The sequence below is a fragment of the Pan paniscus genome, chromosome 11, assembly GCF_029289425.2.
Source record: "Pan paniscus chromosome 11, NHGRI_mPanPan1-v2.0_pri, whole genome shotgun sequence".
Taxonomy (NCBI): domain Eukaryota; kingdom Metazoa; phylum Chordata; class Mammalia; order Primates; family Hominidae; genus Pan; species Pan paniscus.
The window spans coordinates 14,164,208-14,189,710 of NC_073260.2; the positions used below are offsets into that span (position 1 = coordinate 14,164,208).

Sequence of the window (25,503 nt, forward strand, 5' to 3'; positions counted from 1 at the left end):
GTTAACACTCATATTGCACTCACTCTGTGCTAGACAATGTTTTTTTGTCTTTGTTTTTTGTTTTGAGACAGAGTCTCACTGTCACCCTGATGTAGTACAGTGACACAATCACAGCTCACTGCAGCCTTGGCCTCCTGGGCTCAAGTGATCCTCCCACATCAGTCTTTAGAGTAGCTGGGTCTACAGGTATGTGCCAGCACCAAACCTGGCTAATTTTATTTTATTTTTTTTTTGGTAGAGATGAGGTCTCACTATGTTGCCCAGTCTGGTCTTGAACTCCTTGGCTCAAGTGATCCTCCTGCCTTGGCCTCTCAAAGTGTTGGAATCACAAGTGTGAGCCACTGTGCCCGGCCTAGACATTGTTTTAAGCCATTTTCATATACCAACTCTGTTAAACCTTTGTACAAGCCTATGAGGTAAGTAGTATTCTTACAATCTCCAGAGGAGGTAAGCATTATTATTATCTCCATATTGGAGCTGAGAAAACTGGAGTACAGAAAGGATAAATAACTTCCCCAAACCAAAATCACACAATAAGTGGTAGAGCCTGTATTTGAACTCTGCCCACATGGTGCTAGAAGCTACATCCTGTACTTTACCTCCTCTGTGTTATCAACCTAAAGTAGGCCTCTTTTTTTTGAGACGGAGTCTTGCTCTGTTGTCCAGGCTGGAGTGCAGTGGTGCGATCTCGGCTCACTGCAACCTCTGCCTCCCAGGTTCAAGTGATTCTCCTGCCTCAGTCTCCTGAGTAGCTGAGATCACAGGCATCTGCCACCACACCAGGCTAAGTTTTTCTTTTTCTTTCTTTCTTTTTTTCTTTTTCTTTTTTTTAAGACGGAGCCTTGCATTGTCACCCAGGCTGGAGTGCAATGACGCTATCTCAGCTCACTGCAACCGCAACCTCCATCTCCCAGGTTCACGCAATTCTCCTGCCTCAGCCTCCCAAGTAGCTGAGATTACAGGCACACACCACCATACCTGGCTAATTTTTTGTATTTTTAGTAGAGACAGGGTTTCACTATATTGACCAGGCTGGTCTCAAACTCCTGACCTCATGATCCGTCCGCCTCGGCCTCCCAAAGTGCTGGGATTACAGGCGTGCACCACCATGCTGGGCCCTTTTTTTTCCCCCAAAGGACACAAGTACAGGTGACAAAATGTAGTTTTTTTTTTTTTTTTTTTTTAGACAGGGTCTCACTTTCTCTCCCAGGCTAGAGTGCAGTGGTGGAATCTCAGCTGGTCAGGAACTCCTGACCTCAAAAAGACCTGCCCGCCTCGGTCTCCCAAAATGCTGGGATTACAGGCGTGAGCCACTGTGCCCAGCCAAAGGTAGACCTCGTCTACTCCATTTTTCTTGCTTATAGTACCTCCTATTTTCCCTTTTGAGTATAATCACAATTTGCAATTAAATATTTGCTCACTGCCAGGTATGGTGGCTTACACGTATAATCCCAGCACTTTGGGAGGCCAAAGCAGCAGAATAGCTTGAGGCCAGGAGTTTAAAACCAGCCTCAGCAAGACCTCACCTCAACAATTTTTTTTTTTTTCTGTTGGCCAGGCTGGAGTGCAGTGGCACGACCTCAGCTCCCTGTAACCCCCACCTCAAAGCAATTTTCATGCCTCAGACTCTGGAGTAGCTGGGATTACAGGCATGTGCTACAATGCCCAGCTAATTTTTGTATTTTTAGTAGAGATCAGGTTTCACCATGTTGGCCAGGATGGTCTTGAATTCCTAGCCTCAAGATATCTGCTCACCTTGGCTTCACTACTGGGATTACAAGTTTGAGCCACTGCACCCAGCCTCAACAACAACAAAAATTTTAATTACCTCACCCTATGCATCTCTTCATTTGTATCCTTTGTAATATCCTTTATATTAATAATAAACCAGTAAATGTAAATAAATAAATAAATACTGTTTGTCTCTTCCCAGCAGATTGTAAGCCTGATTAGGGCAGGGATCATATCTGTTTTATTCACATCATAAACACTGTGTAACCTCTGGTTTCTTTTCTCTTCGAGATGGAGTTTCACTCTGTGGCCCAGGCTGGAGTACAGTGGCGCCATCTCAGCTCACTGCAACCTCTGCCTCAAGCAATTCAAGTGATCCTCCTGCCTCAGCCTCCCCAGTATTTTGTATTTTTAGTAGAGATGGGGTTTCGGCATGTTGGCCAGGCTGGTCTTGAACTCCTGACGTCAGGTGATCTGCCTGCCTTGGCCTCCCAAAGTGCTGAGATTACAGGCATTAGCCACCGTGGCCTGGCCAATAGGCACTATGTAACTCTTAGTTTAATGAATGAAGAAATGAATGCTTGTGGGCATCATTCATTCTGCAACAAACTTCTAAAAATTAATTTTACTTTGAAACAATTTCATACTTTCAGAGGAGTTACAAGAATAATACAAAGAAGTTCACCCAGATATCTCATTCAGGGTTAGCCAATTGTCCACAAAATATACTTTAGAGAGCAAGAGGATTAATTCCAGGGTCTCTTGAGCAACAAATATTTATTGAGCGCCTGCTACTATTGGATTACATAACAGTGTCTTAACTGGTCTCTTAGCTATAGGCATTGCACCCCCACCCCTAGTCCCATACAGCAGCTCCTTTTACTAATTTATTTTTGAGGAGGATCTCGCTCTGTCGCCCAAGCTGGAGTGCAGTGCCGCGATCTCAGCTCACTGAAACCTCCGCCTCCCAACTCAAGCGGTTCTCCTGCCTCAGCCTCCAGAGTAGCTGGGACCACAAGCACGCACTACCGCGCCAGGCTAATTTTGGTACTTTTTGTAGCTACAGATAGAATAGAGATCTTTGTCTATTTTGTTCACGAAGTACTGCAAGCGCCTTGAGCTGTACCTGGCGCATCTTTGTTGCTCAGCAAAGAGTGGTTGGATAAACGAACGCTGAAGGTATGCTAGTACCAGATACTGTTCTCGGTGCTGGAGTTACAGCAAAAAACTCCCTGCCCTCGTGGGATTCTCACGGGAAGCATGCTTAAGCTTAAGCCATTTTTCAATCTTGACCCCACCATTTTGTTCCCTGTGAGATTTGGGGTGAACTGCAGTTTCCAAGCCTCACTTTCCTATCAATCGTTACGAAGATTAAAAGGAAAAATATCATTTGTATCGCATTTAGCATCAGAAATGCTTTAATAATATTCGTTTCCCTTCCTTTCAGGCTGGAAGACTGGGGCCTGACATCTCTGCCACAGGCTTAGGCGAGGTTTTCACAGGGACTTGGAAAGGTGCAAACGGTTACTACGGCCAGGCTTACCCAATTGTTAAGTGAAGATATTCTGGAGAGAGAGTGCTTAAAAGGGTTGGAAAAACAAACCAGTGAGTGGCTAGGACCACCTACTCCGCTGTTTTGGCTCGGAAAAGCCTCGCCGGCTGCCGGGAGGTGAAAGTCTGGAGGAACGGGAGGAAAAGAGAGGGGTGGCTGTCCACAACAGAAAACTACACATCCCAGCACCCCCGCGGCAGACGACTACGGGTCCCAGCAGGTTTCGCCGGGTGGACCGAAGCGGGCTCTCTTGGGGCCTGCAGTCGGGGTTCAGCCAGAGGGGGCGCCGGGCGTACCGACGTAGCGGGGAGAAGCGGGTCGAGCTTTAACGGCGCTGCGCAGGCTCCACTCACGGGCCGGACGTGACGCAGGGAAAGTTCCGGCTTCGGCCTCCGCCGCTGCCGCCGCCGCTGCTACAGCCGCCGCCGCTACAGCCGCCGCCGCCGCTGTTGCCACGGCTTGTTATTCTTAAAATGGCGCCACTAGACCTGGACAAGTATGTGGAAATAGCGCGGCTGTGCAAGTACCTGCCAGAGAACGACCTGAAGGTGAGCCCTATTTGCGGGCTCGCCCCTTCCGGCTGTGGGGCGCCCGCCGGCCGGCCCTTCCTTTCTCCAGGACCCCCGCCGGGTATCCAGTCCAGTCGCGGTGGAGGGCCTCCCCCATTGCCAGTCGACCCGGTCCTACCCGGCGTCACGCCGAGGGTCGCGCGAGCCGAGTCGTCGAATGCTGTCCCGGTTGCCTCAGTGGGGATCCCGAGGGATGTCGCGGCCTCTGTCCCAGGGTCGCCCCTTCTGGCCTTCGGGCTGCCCCAGGACCCGCAGCTGTAACAGCTTTATTTAGAAGGCTTGGCTCCCCACCCCATCCCTGGGTCTCCCGCAGTCGGAGCCGAGCCCCCGCGGCAGTGCCCTCGGGATGGGGTCGCCTCCACCGGAGGTGACAGGAGCGCGGAGTGGCCCGCGTCTGACAGGAGATGCCACCGGCTACCGGAACGCGGCCTCAGTGTGTTTAGGTCTCTGAGGAAGGGGAAGGCGGTGGGCCCGAGTGGTTTGGTACTGGCGGGAGCGAACGTCAGGTCGTCCCTCTTCATTGCCACTCCTCCAAATTGCTTTTTAGGATCGTCGGTTTTCTTTTGCTAATTCAGAGGTGAATCCCGTTTCTGAGTATGTTGTTGAGCTTACTGAAGTAGATAAAGTAGTTGGTTCTCAATAAATACAAATACTTTCTCCTTAACCCCTTCTTAACTCAGTATTTCATTTTCTTCGTTTTCTAAAGGAGGTGAGTTCCTTGTTACTCCTGAGTCCAAGTAAGAGTAAATGTATGTATGGGTAAAGGAATGACTTTGGTATACTGCTTTTCTTTTTTAAAACTTTTTAATTATTATTATTATTATTGTTTTTAACTGAGATAGAGTCTCACTCTGTCACCCAGGCTGGAGTGCAGCGGTGCGATCTTGGCTCACTGCAACCTCCACTTCCCGGGTTCAAGCGATTCTCCTGCCTCAGCCTCCCGACTAGGTGGAATTAGAGGCGCCCGTCACGACGCCCGGCTGTTTTGTATTTTTAGTAGAGACGGGGTTTCGCCGTGTTGGCCAGGCTGGTCTTGAACTCCTGACCTCAAGTGATCCGCCCGCTTCGGCCTACCAAAGTGCTGGTATTACAGGCGTGAGCCACCGCGCCGGCCTAGGTATACTGCTTCTTTGAAAAGTGTTTCTATGCATTTGCTGAAATCAGAGCTTAGGTTTCTAGCAGTGCTTATCAGCTCGTGCTAGTATTTATCCGACTCAGTGTATTCTTTTTTTTTGAGACGGAGTCTCGCTCTGTCGCCCAGGCTGGAGTGCGGTGGCACCATTTCGGCTCACTGCAACCTCCGCCTCCCGGGTTCACGCCATTCTCCTGCCTCAGTCTCCCGAGTAGCTGGGACTACAGGTGCCTGCCACCACGCCTGGCTAATTTTTTGTATTTTTAGTAGAGACGGGGTTTCACCGTGTTAGCCAGGATGGTCTCGATCTCCTGACCTCGTGATCCACCCGCCTCGGCCTCCCAAAGTGCTGGGATTACAGGCGTAAGCCACCGTGCCCAGCCCCGACTCAGTGTATTCTTAAGGAAATATATTACTGTGGGTTTTGTTTTATTTCTTCTTTGTGCAGTAAGTTGATACTTAACATCAGTCAACAAGTATGCATAATATTTGAGGCCACACGTGCTGTTGTGAATGTGACTGAATTGTACTTACCTGTTAATTTTATGTGGCATATGATAGGGGAGTCATTCTTGTGCATTCTCCCGTTTTTAATAGAATAATTTCAAATAAGGACAGCCTTCGTTAGTAGTAATGTAGCATTTGTGCTCATCTGAGTCCTTCAGACATTCCTTTTGTGGCTTCTTTCTGCTATGTGGTTTTTTTAAGGGAATAAGAATACAACTAGCATTGGGACCCAATTCATGGAAAACTAACCAGACCTCTTAGTAGCATTATTAATCCCATAGGTGAGGTTGACTATTGCATGTCAGTGAATTGACGTGGAATTTTTTCTTTTTATTTATCATGCATAAAGCTTTTTTGAACTTTGTGTTTATGATGAATAAAATGTTGCTTTTTATGAAAATGTGTCTAGGGCACAGTGGCGTAATCTCAGTACTTGGGGAGGCTGAGGTGGGCAGACCATTTGAGATCAGGAGTTTGAGACCAGACTGACCGACTTGGTGAAAGCCCCTCTCTACTAAAAATACAGAAATTAGCCGAGCATGGTGGTAGGTGCCTGTAATCCCAGTTTACTTACTTGGGAGGCTGAGGCAGGGAGAATGGCTTGAACCCGGGAGAATTGCTTGCAGTGAGCCGGGATCACACCACTGTACTCCAGCCTGGGAGACAGAGCGAGACTCTGTCTCAAAAAAAAAAAAAAAAAAAAAGGAAATTGGGCACTGAAATGATTTGAAAGATAATCTGGCCAGGTGCAGTGGCTCACACCTGTAATCCCAGCACTTTGGGTGGCTGAGGCAGGTGGATCACTTGAGGTCAGGAGCTCGAGACCAGCCTGGCCAACATGGTGAAACCCCGTCTGTACTAAAAATACAAAAATAAACTGGAGGTGGTGGCAGGTGCTTGGAATCCCAGCTACTTGGGAGGCTGAGGCAGGAGAATCGCTTGAACCAGGGAGGCGGAGGTTGCAGTGAGCCAAGATTGCGCCACTGCAGTCCAGCCTGGGTGACAGAGGGAGACTCCGTCTCACCAAAAAAAAAAAAAAAAGAAAGAAAAATCTGTTGGACTTCTTTGTACCTCTTAGTTTGATAAACATTAGATTTCCTTCTTACCTTAAGGAAGTACAATTTTTAGACCATTTTATTTCTTGTTGAAACATAGCTGCATTGTACTTGACTTGTATTTGTTTCTTTTTTTTTCTTAAAAAATTTTTAAATCTTTTTTTTGGTGGGGGAGCGGGGACATGGTCTCACTCTCACCCATGCTGTAGTGTGGTGGCACAATCATGGCTCATTGCAGCCTCGACCTCCTGGGCTCAGGCAGTCCTCCCACCTTAGCCTCCTGAGAAGCTGGGACCACAGGCACATGCCCCCATGACCAGCTAATTTTTATTTATTTTTTTGGTAGAGACAGGGTCTTGCTATGTTACCCAGGCCAGTCTTGAACTCCTGGGCTCAAGCGATCCTCCCACCTTGGCTTCCCAAAATGCTGGGATAACAGGCATGAGCCACTATACTTGGCCTGTATCCATTTCTTTTTTTTTTTTTTTTTTTTTTTTTTTTTTTGAGACGGAGTCTCGCTCTGTCGCCCAGGCTGGAGTGCAGTGGCGCGATCTCGGCTCACTGCAAGCTCCGCCTCCCGGGTTCACGCCATTCTCCTGCCTCAGCCTCCCGAGTAGCTGGGACTACAGGCGCCCGCTACCACGCCCGGCTAATTTTTTGTATTTTTTAGTAGAGACGGGGTTTCACCGTGTTAGCCAGGATGGTCTCGATCTCCTGACCTCGTGATCCGCCCGCCTCGGCCTCCCAAAGTGCTGGGATTACAGGCGTGAGCCACCGCGCCCGGCCTCCATTTCTTAATAAACTTAAAAATATATGTTTTGGGCAACCAAGACAAAAGTATTCTGAATTTTTCTTTATAGGTAGAGACTTTTTTTTCTGTCTTGGAAATGCTTTTATCATTTTAATTTGTTGTGTTGCTCATCTCTGGTGTATTTAAAGAAATTTAATTTTTTTCTGTTTCTTGGCATGAAGTGCAACCTAAAATTAGGCCAAGAAAGTATGCCAGGAGTACTTTTTCTGAGGCTGTAAAGGCAAAATAAAACATTCTATTAAGAAAAGTAATCATTGAGGCCACTTAATGAGCATGATGGAAAAGATTTGTTCTGTAGAAAAGACAGAAATTTACTTGTGTTTTAAATTGATTAGAAGATAAAATACTAAATGCATACGATGTTCCAGATTTAATCACAATTTCTGTTTCGCTAAGTTGGAAATGGTCACATCACTAGTACTGGATCAAATCTACATAACTGTTTTTGTTTGTTTGTTCGCTCTTGTTGCCCAGGGTGGAGTGCAATGGCGTGAGCTTGGCTCACTGCAACCTCCGCCTCCCGGGTTCAAGCGATTCTCCTGCCTCAGCCTTCCTGAGTAGCTGTGATTACAGGCATGCGCCACCACGCCCAGTTAATTTTGTATTTTTAGTAGAGACCAGGTTTCCCCATGTTGTTCAGGCTGGTCTCGAACTCCCCACCTCAGATGATGCACCCACCTCGGCCTCCCAAAGTGCTGGGATTATAGGTGTGAGCCTGGCCTGTTAGTTTGTTTTTTTGAGACGGAGTCTTGCTCTGTTGCCCAGGCTAGAGTGCAGGTGCACGTTCTCAGCTCACTGCAACCTCCGCCTCCCGGATTCAAGCGATTCTCCTGCCTCAGCCTCCTGAGTAGCTGGGATTACAGGCACCCACCACCACTCCTGGCTAATTTTTGTATTTTTAGTAGAGATGGGGTTTCACCATGTTGGCCAGGCTGGTCTCGAACTCCTGACCTCAGGTGATCCACCCTTCTCAGCCTCCCAAAGTGCTGGGATTACAGGCGGGAGCCACCATGCCTGGCATACATAACAGTTTTGAAGGAATAAGAATGACATATGTGGGCCGGGAGGCTGAGGCAGGAGAATTGCTTGAGCCTGGGAGATGGAGGTTGCAGTGAGCCGAGATCATGCCGCTGCACTCCAGCCTGGCCAACAGAGCGAGACCCTGTCTCAAAAAAAAAAAAAAATGACATATGTGAAAGTAAATGGACCACAGTGTAACCTTTCTTATAAAGAGCTCATGTGATTTTATCCACAAGAAAGATTTCAGAGAGATTAATAAAAGGTACAGATTCCATACCTGGCTAAATGGAAGAATTAATGATAAAGGCAGGTTTACTGAATACTTATATTTAAGTATTAATATTTTTGGGGAGCAGGGGTTCTATAACTTGGAGGTTGTCTAATCTCTTGGACAGTTCTTAAGGGTGACATGTTTACCTGAGGTTTTTTTTTTTTTTTTTTTTTTTTTTTTTTTTTTTTTTTTGAGACTGAATCTAACTCTATTGCCCAGGCTGGAGTACAGTGGTACCATCTCAGCTCACTGCAGTCTCCACCTCCTGGGTTCAAGCAGTTCTGCCTCAGCTGGGATTACAGGTGCGCACTACCACACCCAGCTAATTTTTGTATATATATATTTTTTGGTAGAGATGGGGTTTCACCATGTTGGCCAGGCTGGTCTCGAACTTCTGGCCTCAGGTGATCCACCCACCTCGGCCTCCCAAAGTGTTGGGATTACAGACGTGAGCCACTGTGTTTGGCCATTCCTTATTTGTGTTTTCCACAATTTTAGAACACTGCCCTGTATGTGATAATCAGTAAAGGTTTATTGACTCAAACTGTATACTGCTTTATGACAAATACTTGTTTCTTCTTCTTCTTTTTTTTTTTTTTCTTTGAGGTAGGGTCTCAGTCTGCTGCCCAGGGTGGAGTGCAGTGGTGCAGTTGTAGCTTGCTGCAACCTCAAACTCCTGGGCTCAATTGATCCTTCTGCCTCAGCCTCAAAAGTAGCTGGGAGTACAGGTGTGCAATAGTGTGCCCAGCTGATTAATTATTTTTTTTTTCTTTGAGATGGAGTCTTACTCTGTCACCAGGCTGGAGGGTAATGGCGCGATCTCGGCTCACTGCAACCTCTGCCTCCTGGGTTCAAACAATTCTCCTGCCTCAGCCTCCCAAGTAGCTGGGACTACAGATGCATGCCACCATGCCTGGCTAGTTTTTTGGTATTTTTGGTAAAGATGGGGTTTCACTGTGTTTGCCAGGATGGTCTCAATCTCCTGACCTCGTGATCCACCCGCCTTGGCCTCCCAAAGTGCAGGGATTATAGGCGTTAGCCACCGCGCCTGGCAAAAAAATATTTTTTTTAAGGGATAGCGTCTTGCTATGCTGTCCAGGCTGGTCCCAAATGCTTCAAGTGATTCTCCTGCCTTGGCCTCCCAAAATGCTGAGATTATAGGTGTGAGCCACTGTGCCCAGCCAACAAACACTTATTTACATGGTTCCTTGTGTTAAGTACTGTTCCCTGTGGGTGCCAGGGGCAGAATCGGATACTTGTGTCTGCCTTTGAGGGGCTTTCAATATAGTAAGGGAGGTAAGGAGGTAAACAAAGGCTGTAATAGAGGCTGACCAGGGTGTTGGCAAACAGAAGAAGCAGTATGTAACTTTAGAGTCAGAGATGATTTCATAAAGGAGCAGTTACGAGGGGCAGAGTTCAGGTAGACAAAATGAGAAGGAAAGAACATGCAAACGGAATAAACACCATGTACAATAGTATAATGTAATTTGCAAGAACATGGCTGGTTCGGGGAACTTGAAGTGGTTTGGTGTGGCTGGAGGTGGTACTGGAAAGAAAGATGCCAAATCATAGAAGAGTAGGCTGTTAAACTTAGATTGTTATCTTTTAGGTGGTGCATGAACACTATGAAATGTTTTTATATTTTAGGGAAAAATCATACTGTGATTCGTGATACTGTTTAAAATGTAGCTAACTAAAAATAAAAGTAGATTCAAAGAAAATTATTACAGGGATACACTGTTGTATGTGGTAGGAATATGACAAAATAATGAAAATGGTATTTGGTGTTTGGGAAACACTGCCATAAATGGAGGAATATGCTTGAGGAGTTTTTAAGAAGGAGAATGACAGTAGGCTTTTGAAATGTTTATTCTGGCAGCATTGTGGACCATGGATTGGAATGCAGGAAAAATGTCATAGAAGCAGTAGGCCCGGTGATATGAGAGTCTGAGATAAGGCAATGATAAGTGATTGTTGTGTTGGAAAGGAAGTGAAGAAGGTATAGTGGCACCTGTTAACAGATTTGGTCTAGGTTATGATGAAGAGAGTTTAGCATAATTTTTTAGTTTCTGGCAAGGATTACTTAGTACTATAACTAGATTAAGGAATACGGGAGGTTTGGTTTGGGCCATATTGAGTTTGAGATGCTGCCAAGCTAAGACATTGAGATAGAGGTGTCCAGAATTACTCTTGGATACTTATGTTACTTAGATAACAACTACTTGTTGATTGCCAAATGTGCTCTAAACACTGTTCTAATAGTATTAAACTCAGGAGAAAGATCTAGACCAGTCGTTCTCAACTGGGGGCAATTTTGCCCCCCAAAGAATTTTTGGCAGTGTCTGGAGACATTTTTGGTTGTCACAGCTGGGGCAGGGGAGGGGTGGGAAGTTACTATGGGTATCTAGTAGGCGTAGATGTCGGAGATTTTGCTAAACATCCACAAGACAGCAAGCAGTCCCCTGCAATGAATAATTAGTAGTGCCATGGTTGAGAAATTCTGATCTGGCCCGAGGATACAGATACTACCTTCTGGATCATAAGCGTGTGAATATCATGGTCATTCCAGATTTCTAACTTCTCATTCCCAGTGATCTGTATTATAGTAGAGACTTTATATAAAGACTGTGTGAAATATAATGTTAGCTAGATATTTATTTAGTTAGTTATTTAGCTAGCTAGTTGAGATGAGGTTTTGCTATGTTGCCCAAGCTAGTCTTGAGCTCTGGGCCTCCAGCCATCTTCTTGCCTTGGCCTCCCAAAATGCTCATTTTACAGGTGTGAGCCACCACACCTGGCTGTGAGATCTTTATTTTTAAAGCTAAGAGTGTTTTATAAATACCAGTATGTAAAAGTAGATAAAGGAAGTAGTATGTTTTAGATAACAAGATCAACTAAACAAGTAATTTTAAAAGTTTAGAACCCAGTGTTTGTGGGGGCAAGAGGGAACTGGGAGACAGAACAGAGAATAGAATGGAACTGTGAACAAATGTCTTGAGGAAAAGGTAGAGAAGAGACATAGAGGTCTGCTAAGAATGATGGCTATGAACCCCTTCCTGTTCAAGGATTAGAAAGTAGTTGGGCACCAAACATATGAAAAAGAGCACTGGTCATTAAAGAAATGCAAATCAAAACCGCAATGAGATACCATCTCACGCCAGTTAGAATGGCAATCATTAAAAAGTTAGGAAACAACAGGTGCTGGAGACGATTTGGAGAAATAGGAACACTTTTACACTGTTGGTGGGAGTGCAAATTAGTTCAACTGTTGTGGAAGACAGTGTAGCGATTCCTCAAGGATCTAGAACTAGAAATGCCATTTGGCCCAGCAATCCCATTACTGGGTATATACCCAAAGGATTATAAATCATTCTACTATAAAGATGCATGCACTTGCATGTTTATTGCAGCACTATTCACAATAGCAAAGACTTGGAACTAGCTCAAATGCCCATCAATGATAGACAGGTTAAAGAAAATGTGGCACATATACACCATGGAATACTATGCAGCCATAAAAAGAATGATTTCATGTCCTTTGCAGGGACATGGATGAAGCTGGAAACCATCATTCTCAGCAAACTAACACAGGAACAGAAAACGAAACACCGCATGTTCTCACTCGTAAGCGGGAGTTGAACAATGAGAACTTATGGGCAAAGGGGAGGGGAACATCACATGCTGGGGCCTGTCAGGGGGTCCAGGGTAAAGGGAGGGATATCATTAGGAGAAATACCGATTGTAGATGATGGGTTGATGGGTGCAGGAAACCACCATGGCATGTGGATACCTAAGTAACAAACCTGCACGTTCTGCACATGTATCCCAGAACTTAAGTATAATAAAAAATAAATAAATAGAAAACAGAACACAAAAAAAAGAAAGAAAAAATATTTGGGCACGATGAAGAGAAAGGGGTATAGTTTACCCTAAATTTGGGATAAAGCTGTAAAGGGTTTGGGAGGAGAGGAGCATGTGTCTTCACCATGATGACAAGGCAGGGCTCTTTGAGGCCGCTGTGAGTGTAGTTGATTGAGTCACGTAGCGTTTATAGTGAGATTGCATAGACTTCTTATTTTTGTGTGCGCGTGATAGCGATTTGTAAGCTACTGCCAAACTAGAGATGAGAGGCAATAGCTTTGGCTTAGAGACATAGCTCTCTAAATCCTCAGTTGGGGTCAGCAGAGGTGGCAGTCGTAGGACGCAGCTGTAATTTTACTCTAGTTAGTGTGCCTGGGCCCTGGTTGAAGGCTGCTGCTAGGTAGTTTACATGTGTTCTCCAGACACTCAATCTTTCAGATTGACAGAGTTTCACAGCGATGTTCTTCAGTTTATAGTCCACTGTTATTTTCAGGCTAGCACATAGTGTATGGGGTGATAACCAGGGATGACTTCAAGTTTAGGAGGCCTTATGGACTAGGAGAACCAGTTACATGTCAGCGAAAATTCTGGCACATTGAAATATGGGAACCGGCCAGACACAGTGGCTCACGCCTGTAACCCCAGCACTTTGGGAGGCTAAGGTGGGTGGATCACCTGAGGTCAGGAGTTTGAGACCAGCCTGGCCAACATGGCGAAACCCTGTCTCTACTAAAAATACAAAAATTAACCAGGCATGGTGGCGTGTGCCTGTAATCCCAGCTACTGGGGGGCTGAGGCAGGAGAATCGCTTGAACCTGGGAGGCGGAGGGTGCAGTGAGCCAAGATCACGCCATTGCACTGCAGCCTGGGTGACAAGAGCGAAACTCCATCTCAAAAAAAGAAAAAATTACAGGCCAAACTTAGAATCATTCATCAGTTCCTGGCATATTTGTTCTTTAATGCAAATAGGTTGCAAACTTTGGATGCTAATTATTATAAAAATAATAAATATGTATCATAGGTCTAATGGATTATTAATAGAAGTAGGATGCTGTGCAACACTGATATTTTGAAATTGACTGGAAAGACAGCCGTCTATCCACAAGGACTAACTGGATTGAGTGGTTGTGGTCAAGGTTGTGATTATTATTATTTATGAGGTAATACATAGGGCTGTGGGGTGTTGGTATGGGGATGAGGGGAGTGACTGCTAATGTGTATATGGTTTCTTTTTGGGGTGATGAAAGTGTTCTAAAATTGATTATGGTGATGGTTGCCACCACTGTGAATATAATGAAAACCATTGACTCTTACCCTTCAAAGGGATGCATTTTATGTAGGTGAATTATGTTGCAATAGTTGTTTTAAAAAATTATATTCGGGCTGGGTGTGATGCTCACACTTGTAATCCTAGCACTTTGGGAGGCTGAGGCAGGTAGATCACCTGAGGTCAGGAGCTCGAGACCAGCCTGGCCAACGTGGTGAAACCCCATCTCTACTAAAAATATAAAAATTAGCTGGGTGTGGTGGCAGGTGCCTGTAATCCCAGATACTTGGGAGGCTGAGGCAGGAGAATCGCTTGAATCCGGGAGGTGGAGGTTGCAGTGAGCCAATATCACGCCATTGTACTCCAGCCTGAACGACAAAGCAAGACTTTGTCTCCAAAAAAAAAAAAAAAAAGAGAGAGAGAGAAAAGGAAAGCTGGATGAAGAGAGATAGCCAAGCCCATGTCTAGGGAAAAGCATTCTTGACTGAGTGAACAGAAAGTACAAAGCCTCAGAGGAGGGAGCATGCCTAGGTAGCCACCCAGACCTGGTGAGGCTGGTGTGTGGGGCAGCCTCCATGGAGAGGAGTTAGAACAAAACTCTATCTAATAAATAAAAATAAAAAATTATATTCATAGTTCCCCACCCTCCAAACCAAACCTAAACAAATCAAAACAATCTGCTCTTGAAAGAAATAGTTGATAAGCCAGACTTCATTAAAATTAAAAGCTTTTGCTTTGTGAAAGACCCTATCAAGAGAATGAGATGATGATCCATGTACTGGGAGAAAATATTTGCGAAAGACGTGTCTGATAAAGTATTGTTATCCAAAATATGCAGATAATTCTTTTTTTTTTTTTTTTTTTTTGAGATGGAGTTTCGCTCTTGTTGCTTAGGCTGAAGTGCAGTGGCGCGATCTCAGCTCACCGCAACCTCTGCCTCCCGCATTCAAGCAATTCTCCTGCCTCTGCCTTTCGAGTAGCTGGGATTATAGGCATGCGCCACCACACCTGGCTAATTTTGTATTTTTTAATAGAGATGGGGTTTCTCTGCGTTGGTCATGCTGGTCTCGAACTCCTGACCTCAGGTGATCTGACCTCCTCGGCCTCCCAAAGTGCTGGGATTACAGACGTGAGCCACCATGCCTGGCCTGCAGATAACTCTTAAAACTCAATAAGAAAATGAACAATCTGATTAAAAAATGGACAAAAGTTGCTGTCAGATCATGCCAGTTTTTCAGAATGGTTGTGCTAAATTACACTTTCACCACCTAGGTGTGAAAGTGGAAGGCACATCACAATATGTTTTCCTCAATTCTCACAGTCTTGCAAGACGTGGCCCATGGACATGGACATGGACATGAACATGGAGATAGTAAAATGGAACTTCCAGATTATAAACAATGGAAGATAGAAGGGACACCAGTAGAAACTGTCTAGAAGAAGCTGGCTGCAGGAGGGCTAAGGGATTTATTGGGCCTCAGTGAAGCTTGGTGATACGTGGGTGGCTTTGCAGAAATGTTTCCTTTGTTGGTGCATTATTACAAAGATTCAAATGGGGATTTGCTGCATTTGTGGTAGCTGTAGGAGCTGAATATTACTTGGAGTCCCAGAATAAAGATAAGCATCACTGAAGATAATACCTGGAAGTATCATAGTGGTTTCTTAACTCTCTAAGATTTCCTCACTGTAGCTTACTTGCCTGGTTTGTCCCTTAAAGAATATTAGTAAGATATAATAAAGTAAAATAAATACAGATATGCCAAAAAAATGGACAAAAGACACCTCATCAAAGAAGATACAGTGATGACAAATAAGCGTATGAAAAGATGCTCTACCTTCCGTGTCATTAGGGAAATGCAAAGTGAAACAACCATGAGATAACCACTATATACCTATTAGAATGGCCAAAATCCAGAACACCAACAGTACCAAATGCTGATGAAGATGTGGAGCAACAAGAACTCTCATTCATTGCTGGTGGGAATGCAAAATGGTACAGCCACTTTGGAAGACGGTTTGGCAGTTTCTTATAAAACTAAACAAACTCTTCATATAATCCAGCAGTCCTGCTCCTTGATATTTACCCAAATGAGTTGTAAACTTATGTCCATACAAAAACCTGTACATAGATTTTTATAGCCACTTTATTCATAATTGCCAAAACTTGGAAGGAACCAAGATGTCCTTCACTAGGTGGATGGATAAACAAACTGTAATACACCCAGACAATGAAATATTATGCAGTGCTAAGAAGAAATGAGCTATCAAGCCATAAAAAGACATGGAAGAACCTTAAATACATATTACTAAATGAAAGAAACCAACCTGAAAAGGCTACATATATATGATTCCAACTATATGACATTTTGGGAAAGGCAAAACTATAGAGACAGTAAAAAGATCAGTGGTTTTCAGAGGTTGGAGGGAGGTGAATTTGAATAGGTGAAACTATTCTGTATGATACTATAATGGTAGGTACATGTCATTATACAATTGTCAAAACTTATAGAATGTGCAGTAGGAGTGACCCTAATTTAAACAAACTGTGGCCTTTGGATGATAATGATATGTCAGTGGATGCTCATCATCTGTAACAAACGTACCACTCAAGTGTGAGATGTTGATGCGGGGAGGCTGTGGGGAGGGGCAGGGGGTATATGGGAACTCTGCACTTTTTTCTTTTTTTCTTTTTCTTTTTTTCCCTTTTTATGGAGAACGAGGTCTCTCCATATTGCTGAGGGCGGTCTTGAACTCCTGGGCTCAAGCGATCCTCCTGCCTTTGCCTCCCTAAGTGGTGGGATTACAGGCGCGAGCCACTGTGCCCAGCAGGGGAACTCTGTACTTTAAGATTTTTTTTGTTTGTTTGTTTTGAGACAGAGTCTTGCTGTCACCCCAGGCTGGAGTGCAGTGGCGCCATCTCTGCTCACTGCAAGTTCGGCCTCCTGGGTTCACGCCATTCTCCTGCCTCAGCCTTTCAAGTAGCTGAGACTACAGGCGCCCGCCACCACGCCCGGCTAATTTTTTGTATTTTTAGTAGCGATGGGGTTTCACTGTGTTAGCCAGGATGGTCTCACTCTCCTGACCTCGTGATCCACCTGTCTCGACCCCCCAAAGTGCTGGGATTACAGGCGTGAGCCACCGCGCCCGGCCGGGAATTCTGTACTTTTCTGCTCAATTTTGCTGTGAAGCTAAAACTGCTCTAAAAAATAGTCTATTTACAGGGGTTAAAAAAACACAATAAAAAAATCTACTTTCCCTGGAGTTGTAACTGTCTCAGTAATGATTATTTCCAGCCTTCTAATTGTTTAAGCCAGAAATCCCGAGTCATCCTTGATTCTTTACTTTCTCTTAACACCCTGTATCCAGCTGGTCATAAATCTAGTAGATGCTACATTCAGATAACATCTGGAATCTATTTTCCCTATTTTCTACTTCTACTACCCTGTCCAAGCCAGTTAACTTTTACCTAGATTATTATAGAAGACACTTAACTGATCTCCCTGCTTACTCCTTTGTCCCAATTCCAACCCCAGCCCAGCCACCCCTCCACCACCATCAATCCATTTTCTCTTTTCTTGTTATTTTGAGAAAGGGTCTCGCTCTGTGACCCAGGCTGGAGTGCAGTGGCACAATCTCAGCTCACTGCAGCTTTGACCTCCCGGGCTCAAGCGATCCTTGCACCTCAGCCTTCCAAGTATCTGGGACTTCAGGCACATGCCACCACGCCCAGCTAGTTTTTGTATTTTTTGTAGAGACTGGGTTTTGCCATGTTGCCCAGGCAGGTCTCGAACTCCTGAGCTCAAGTGATATGCTCACCTCGGCCTCCCAAAGTGCTGGGATGATAGGTGTGAGCCACCATGCCTGGCCAGTTTGTTTTCAAAACAGCTGACTTAATATCATGTCAGTCTTCTGCTCTAGAACTTCTAATGGCTTCCCGTTACACTCAGTAGAAGCCCAGGTCCTTATTTTCACCACCAGTGACCTAAATAATTCTGTGATGCTCTCCTGTTTTTCTTCTCATTCAGTTTACTCTAAACACACCAGCCTTGATGATGTTTCTTAGACACAAGCATGCTTCACATCAGGACTTTTGGTCTTTATTTCTCTGCCTGCAGTATTGTGTCCCCATAGCCTTACCTCCTTTAGAGTTTTGCTCAAAATTCACTTTATCAGTGAGGCTTCCATACTCTCCCTGTTTAAAATAACAGCACCTACTCTCCACCCCAGCACCCCATCCCTCTTCTAGTGTGTCTGTTTGCTCTATACTTCCTTGATACCACTATGTGACAAATTACTGTTATATATTTTACTTATTTATTGTCTGTCTCATTCTATTAGAATGTAAGCCCCTTGAGAGCAGAGCTTTTAGTCTGTTTTGGTTGTTGCTATTTACTTTGTATCTAGAACAATACCTGGTAACATACCAGGCACTCCATAAATATTTGTTGCATTGAACAACTAAATATTCAATATAGTGTAGTGGAAAGTGGTAGGAAACTTGGATTCTAGATCTGTTGCTAAGATTAAGTAACATCAGTCTTATTATCTAAGTCAAGTGAGAAATTTGGTGTAGGTAATTTCTTTTTTTTTTTTTTTTTTTTTGAGACGGAGTCTCGCTGTGTCGACCAGGCTGGAGTGCAGTGGCGCGATCTCTGCTCACTGCAAGCTCCGCCTCCCGGGTTCACACCATTCTCCTGCCTCAGCCTCCCTAGTAGCTGGGACTACAGGCGCCTGCCACCACGCCCCGCTAATTTTTTTGTATTTTTTTTTAGTAGAGACGGGGTTTCACTGTGTTAGCCAGGATGGTCTCGATCTCCTGACCTCGTGATCCACCCGCCTTGGCCTCCCAAAGTGCTGGGATTACAGGCGTGAGCCACCGCGCCCGGCCGGCGTAGGTAATTTCTAATGCAAACCAGAATTTTATAATTCTGATGGAACCTTCGAGAACATCTTTCAGTATAAAGTTTAAGGCTCAAAGTTCAGAAACATTGTTTCACTCACCAGCATCTGTTTTTTGCTTTTGTTTTTGTTTTTTTTTGAAACAGAGTCTCACTCTGTCACCCAGGCTGGAGTGCAATGGCGTGATCTTGGCTCACTGCAAACTCTGCTCCTGGGTTCAAGCAATTCTCCTGCCTCAGCCTCCCAAGTACAGGATTACCAGCGCCCTGCCACCACGCCCAGCTAAGTATTTGTATTTTTAGTAGAGATGAGGTTTCACCATGTTGGCCAGGCTGATCTTGAACTCCTGACCTCAGGTGATCCACCTGCCTCGTCCTCCCAAAGTGCTGGGATTACAGATGTGAGCCACACACCTGGCCTGTTTTTCTTTTTTTTAGATAGGTTCTCACTCTGTCGTCCAGACTGGAGTGCAGTGGCGCAGTCTCGGCACACTGCAACCTCTGCCTCCAAGGCTCAAGCGATTCTCCTGTCTCAACCTCCCAAGTAGCTGAGATTACAGGTACGTGCCTCTACTGACCAGCTTATTTTTGTATTTTTTAGTATAGACAGGGTTTTGCTATGTTGGCTAGGCTGGTCTCGAACTCCTGACCTCAAATGATCCACCTGCCTCAGCCTCCTAAAGTGCTGGGATTATAGGTGTGAGCCACCACGGCTGGCCTGTTTTTGTTATTTTTTTTAATGAGTGATGGATGTACTATATGGCAGGACCATGGATTGATTTGTTGAAGCATCTAGGTGTGGAAAATTCAACACAAACAGGAGCTAGCTACCCACGGACTCAAGGCCAGAAGGATTCCAGGCCAAAAGAAGATCTTGCCTTTGAGGTGCTATTTTAAGATCAGGAACTTACCCTAGGAATGAAGGCAAATCATTTTATTTTGAAGTTTTCTGATTTTTTGTATAATGTTTAGGAAATTAACAACTCTATTTCCCCTCATTTTCTTTTGGGAGCCCTTTTTTTCCTCCTCCCCCTCCCATTGAGTTCTGTTCTTGCTACTGTGTAGCTATTGTTGTAGCTGTAACTGTTAAAGTGTTTCTCATATATTAATGAGATTATAGCATTTAGATTCCTTAATTAATGTTTAAGTGATTTCATTATGCTTGTTAGTTTAATTTCTCCTTTCTTGGCAGACCTATCGTAAAATCCAGTAAGCCTTTGGCAATAGTACAAACTGGTCTCAGGTAGGAAGGAAGGTTCCACCTGAGACCTCCAGTTCCCTGTATATAGCAGGGATGTATACTTCCTTTTCCAGAACGTTGGTGTGAGAATCATATGCTTTCTATGACATTTTTTGGTTTGATTACTTTCAGTGGACAAATATTTTTGAAGTGCAAACATTTAGAGTTCCTTTAACAAGAAGAATGGCTTGGCTGGGTGCGGTGGCTCACGCCTGTAATCCCAGCACTTTGGGAGGCCGAGGCGGGCGGATCATGAGGTCAGGAGAGCGAGACCATCCTGGCCAACATGGTGAAACCTTGTCTCTACTAAAAATCCAAAAATGAGCTGGGTATGATGACTGATGCCTGTAATCCCAGCTACTCGGGAGGCTGAGGTAGGAGAATGGCTTGAACCTGGAAGGCAGAGATTGCAGTGAGCTGAGATTGCGCCACTGCACTCCAGCCTGGCAACAGAGCGAGATTCTGTCTCAAAAAAATAAAATTAAAAAAGGCTCATCTTTTTTTTTTGTTGTTGTTTGTTTGTTTTGAGAAAGAGTCTCGCCCTGTTTCCCAAGCTGGAGTGCAGTGGCGCCACCTCGGTTTACGGCAACCTCTGTCTCCTGGGTTCAGGCGATTCTCTTGCCTCATCCTCCCGAGTAGCTGGGATTACAGCTGTGCACCCCACGCCTGGCTACCTTTTTTTTTTTTTTTTTTTTTTTGAGATGGAGTCTCTCTGCTGCCCAGGCTGGAGTACAATGGGTGCAATCTCGGCTCACTGCAACCTTTGCCTCCCGGATTCAAGTGATTCTCTTGCCTCAGCCTCCCGAGTAGCTGGGATTACAGGCACCTGCCACCACGCCCAGCTAATTTTTGTATTTTTAATAGAGACGGGGTTTCACTACGTTGGCCAGGCTGGTCCTGAACTCCTGACCTCGTGATCCACCCACCTCAGCCTCCCAAAGTTCTGAGATTACAGGCGTGATTCACCGTGCCCAGCCTAATTTTTATATTTAGTAGAGATAGGGGGTTTTGCCATGTTGGCCAGGCTGGTCTTGAACTCCTGACCTCAAATGATCCACCCACTTTGGCCTCCCAAAATGCTGGGATTACAGGCGAGAGCCACCGTGCCCAGCTGGCTCCTCAGTTTTAGATTTGAATTTTATAATTAATTATAGTTAGCCTTTTTATTTCAAAATAACCCAGTTTTCCCCAGTGGTAACATTTTGTAGAACTATAGTGTAATGCCACAACCAATACAACATCAGCCAACATTGACACTGATACAACTCATGATCTTTAGGTACAACCCAAGATCATCACCTCATGATGTTCAGATTTCTTCAGTTTTACTTGTGTTTGTGTGTGTGTGTGTGTGTGTGTGTGTGTATGTGTATTCAGTTCTTTGCAGTTTTATTGGGTAAGGGCTCATGTTTCCAACTCTATAGTCAAAATACAGAACAGGTCCATCATCACAAGAATTCCTCATGTTGCCCTTTTATAGCCACACCCACTTCCTTCCTGTAACTGCTGGACCCCTGACAACAACTAATCCGTTCTCCATTTCTTTAATTTTGTCATTTCAAGAATGTGTAAACACGGCCGAGTGCAGTGGCTCAATGCCTGTAATCCCACCACTTTGGGAGGCCGAAGCGGGCAGATCACCTGAGGTTGGGAGTTTGAGACCAGCCTGACCAACATGGTGAAACTACTAAGAATACAAAAATTAGCTGGGCATGATGGTGTGTGCCTGTAATCCCAGGTACTTGTGAGACTGAGGCATGGGAATCACTTGAACTGGGAGGCAGTTTGCAGTGAACTGAAATTGTGCTACTGGACTCCAGCCTGGGCAACAGAGCAAGACTCTATCTCAAAAAAAAGGGAAAAAAAGAAGGTTATATAAATGGAATTATACAGTATATAACCTTTTGGGACAGTTTTCTGTTGTTTCATTTTTTTCACTCAACATAAATGCCTTGAGATGAATCCAGGTTGTTGTGTGGCAGTATTCGTTTCTTTTTATTGCTGAGTAGTATTACATGGTATGGATGTACCAAAATGTGTTTAACCATTCACTCATTGAAGGATATCTGATTTGTTTTTAGTTTTGGGCTATTATGAATTAGGCTTCTGCGAGTATTTATATACAGATTTTGAACATGTTTTTATTGCCAAGACTACAATTGCTGGGTCAAATGGTAAGTGTGTGGTTTGCAATTTATTTTTTAAATTACCAGATAAAAATCTTTTACTGGCTGGGCACGGTGGCTGACGCCTGTAATCCCAGCACTTTGGGAGGCTGAGGTGGGTGGATCACCTGAGGTCAGGAGTTCAAGACCAGCCTGGCCAACATGGTAAAACCCTGTGTCTACTAAAAATACAAAAATTAGCCGGGTGTGGTGGCACATGCCTGTAACCCCAGCTACTTGGGAGGCTGAGGCAGGAAAATTGCTTGAATCTGGGAGATGGAGGTAGAAGTGAGCCGAGATCGTGTCACTGCATTTCAGCCTGGGAGATAGAGTGAGACTCCGTTTCAAAAAAAAAAAAACAAAAAAAACAAAAAACCTTTTACTGTTAAAATTATTTCTTCATATATATATATATATATGTGTGTATATGTGTGTGTGTGTTTGGTGAAAAGCATCATTTTACAGTTCTTGTAAAGCTGTCTGTCTCCTAGAACCTTAGTGTCTCTGTAGGTAGTTTGCATTGCATTAAGAATTCTGTGTGACAGCTGACAGAAATCCAACCCCCGAATTATCACAGGGTACTTTCCTTTCAAAAAGTATACTTGGGTTTTGTAAGTATTAGACCTGGTATTTTTCTTTTTTGGTATTTTATCTTTAGTTTTAATGTTGCAGTAAATGTTTCCCTTTTATTTTCTCTTTTTATAGCGGCTATGTGACTACGTTTGTGACCTCCTCTTAGAAGAGTCAAATGTTCAGCCAGTATCAACACCAGTAACAGTGTGTGGAGATATCCATGGACAGGTAAAATTTCATGAGCAGATTTTTAAGTTTTGTACTGTCCATGATCCATGTGTGTTTTCACATGTGCTGCAAAATTAAAACAACAACAACATCAACAAACACAACTGGTGGTAAGCTAGGTTGCCTCAGTCTCTGTGACACAAATGATTCCTGGTTTACATTTTTGGTGAATAAAAGCAGTGGTCAAATTAGTGATGGAATTTGTTGATAATTACATTTGTGAAGTGAATAATGCAGCATTAGTTTTCTGTGGAATGGTGGGGTTGGGGGTAGGTAGAAGATATAAAGTACAAACACATACTGCTCATAATAACTATGATTAACAGGAGATGTTTTGGTGTCAGGCACTTTTTTCATTCAGTTCATTTCTGTTCTCCTGTCATATATTGTTGAAAATTTATCATTTCTTTAGTGGGAATGAGAATAGCAAAGGTACAGAAAAATAAAATTGTTGGTCCATGATGTCACAGCAAATCACTGATGAATGAGCTAGAAAATATTTAGCTCAATTTTTCATCTGCTGGGTGTTTGTAAGAATTTCAAAGCAGTGCCGGGCGTGGTGGCTCACACCTGTAGTCCCAGCACTTTGGGTGGCTGAGGCGGGTGGATCGTGAGGTCAGGAGTTTGAGACCAGCCTGACCAACATGGTGAAACCCCGTCTCTACTGAAAATACAAAAAAATTAGCTGGGCATGGTGGTGCGTGCCTGTAATCCCAGCTACTCAGGAGGCCAAGGCAGGAGAATCTCTTGAACCCGGGAGGTGAAGGTTGCAGTGAGCCAAGACCGCACCACTGCACTCCAGCCTGGGCAACAGAGCAAGACTCTGTGTAAAAAAAAAAAAAAAAAAAAAAAAAAAAATTTCAAAGCAGTAACAGGAGGGGCATACCTCATATTTAGATTCTGTTGTCAGTGTTTAGTCTCATGTATATTTGTAGAATTTTTTCACTGGGAAATGAAAGCTGAACAGATTACTCATAGAGTGCTATATGCATACAGTGTAGTTGGGGCCATAAGACTTAATAATACATTGCAAACAATGTAGTCTTTAAAGGATGCCAACAGGACTTACTGTCACCTGTGCAATTTCCCTGCCTTAAATATGACTGTGTAAATGAGCAGAAATGTGTGTAAATTGACTCTGATTAGGGGCTGCTCCATGAGTAAAGTCTTGTTTTGGCTACTTACTTACAGGCTGATTTTCTTTTGGTTTTTCAAGGTGTTTTCTGGATTTTTTAGATTATAAAAAAATCTGACACTTGCATGTCATCACCTCCTAGATGGAGGTCCCATTATGTCATCTTTGATTGTTAAAATTACAGTTCTTTAGAGTAGACTTTAGGAATTGATTTCCTAAAATTTCCATGTAACTTCTCTCTCAAACATTTGTATTTTGCTAACATAAAGGATATTAATATAAGCAGTGTCTTAAGACATTCCTGAAAACTGGAATAAACCAAGTCATGTTTTCCCCCAGTGTAGTGTAGAAGTTTCTATGTAACTTCTCTCTCAAAATAAACATTTGTATTTTGCTAACATAAAGGATATTAATATAAGCAGTGTCTTAACACATTCCTGAAAACTGGAATAAACCAAGTCATGTTTTCCCCCAGTGTAGTGTTTTCCCCAGTTGTAGACTTTTTAAGATGTGAAGTACAGCCATGATCAAAGGTCAGAAAGTTAGAGACCAACCTCGAACTACTAAAATTGGAAGCATAAAATTGAACTTTTCTATTATATATACCTTCAGTCAAATGTGCAGTTCTTGCTAACATTTATCTTGTGTTTTGAGGTTAACAAAGTACTTTTTCACATATTCTGTGTCAGTTTTTTTCCCAAAGTCCTGTGAGATAGGATTATTTTGTAGACAATGAAAGGGAGACTGAAAGATTGAAGAGAAATAGCCCAAACTCACACACAGCTACTACAGGGCAGATTGAGATTTGAAACTAATTTGGGTTTCTTTTGTACATGTTATTTTAAGACCACCACCAAACCGTGAACAATTGTTTATGTTGTATGTGTTCCTTAAAAAACAATTGTTCCAGGTGCAGTGGCTCACGCCTGTAATCCCAGCACTTTGGGAGGCCGAGGCAGGCAGATCAGAAGGTCAGGAGTTCAAGACCAGCCTAGCCAACATGGTGAAACCCTGTCTCTACGAAAAATACAAAAATTAGCCAGGTGTGGTGGTGCGTGCCTGTAATCCCAGCTACTCGGGAGGCTGAGGCAGGAGAATCGCTAGAACCCGGGAGGCAGAGGTTGCAGTGAGCCGAGATCATGCATTGCACCCCAGCCTGGGCAATAGAGTGAGACTCTGTCTCGAAAAAATAAAAAATAAAAAATAAGCCGGGTGCGGTGGCTCATGCCTGTAATCCCAGCACTTTGGGAGGCTGAGGTGGGTGGATCACGAGGGCAAGAGATCGAGACCATCCTGGCAAATATGGTGAAACCCCGTCTCTACTAAAAATACAAAAATTAGCCAGGTGTGGTGACAGGCGCCTGTAATCCCAGCTCCTCAGGAGGCTGAGGCAGGAGAATTGCTTGAACCTGGGAGGCGGAGGTTGTGGTGAGCCGAGATCGCGCCATTGCACTCCAGCCTGGGCAACAAGAGCGAAACTCCGTCTCA

At 44.2% G+C, this 25,503-nt stretch overlaps 2 protein-coding genes and 1 pseudogene across 5 annotated transcripts in view; 2 read left to right on the forward strand and 1 right to left on the reverse strand.

The window, feature by feature from the left end:
* The window catches only part of RABEPK (Rab9 effector protein with kelch motifs), a 38,130-nt gene extending 34,718 nt beyond the window's left edge, over positions 1-3,412 (reverse strand). The window contains exon 1 of the mRNA XM_034929043.2: positions 3,275-3,412. The gene's annotated coding sequence lies outside the window, so the exon portion shown is untranslated. The remainder of the gene's footprint in view (positions 1-3,274) is intronic.
* An 89-nt stretch (positions 3,413-3,501) lies between these two features.
* The window catches only part of PPP6C (protein phosphatase 6 catalytic subunit), a 43,291-nt gene continuing 21,289 nt past the window's right edge, over positions 3,502-25,503 (forward strand). The window contains exons 1-3 of one of the 4 annotated variants that reach the window (XM_034929046.3): positions 3,584-3,913; positions 4,533-4,561; positions 22,785-22,880. In XM_034929046.3, coding sequence (XP_034784937.1) covers positions 3,757-3,913; positions 4,533-4,561; positions 22,785-22,880 — 282 coding nt within the window. In that variant the 5' untranslated portion in view covers positions 3,584-3,756. Of the gene's footprint in view, positions 3,914-4,532; positions 4,562-22,784; positions 22,881-25,503 lie in introns of all 4 variants that reach the window. The other 3 variants (XM_055117610.2, XM_003808050.5, XM_055117611.2) reach the window with 3 other exon arrangements.
* LOC129398734 (NADH dehydrogenase [ubiquinone] 1 beta subcomplex subunit 3-like) lies at positions 4,572-22,777 on the forward strand (annotated as a pseudogene).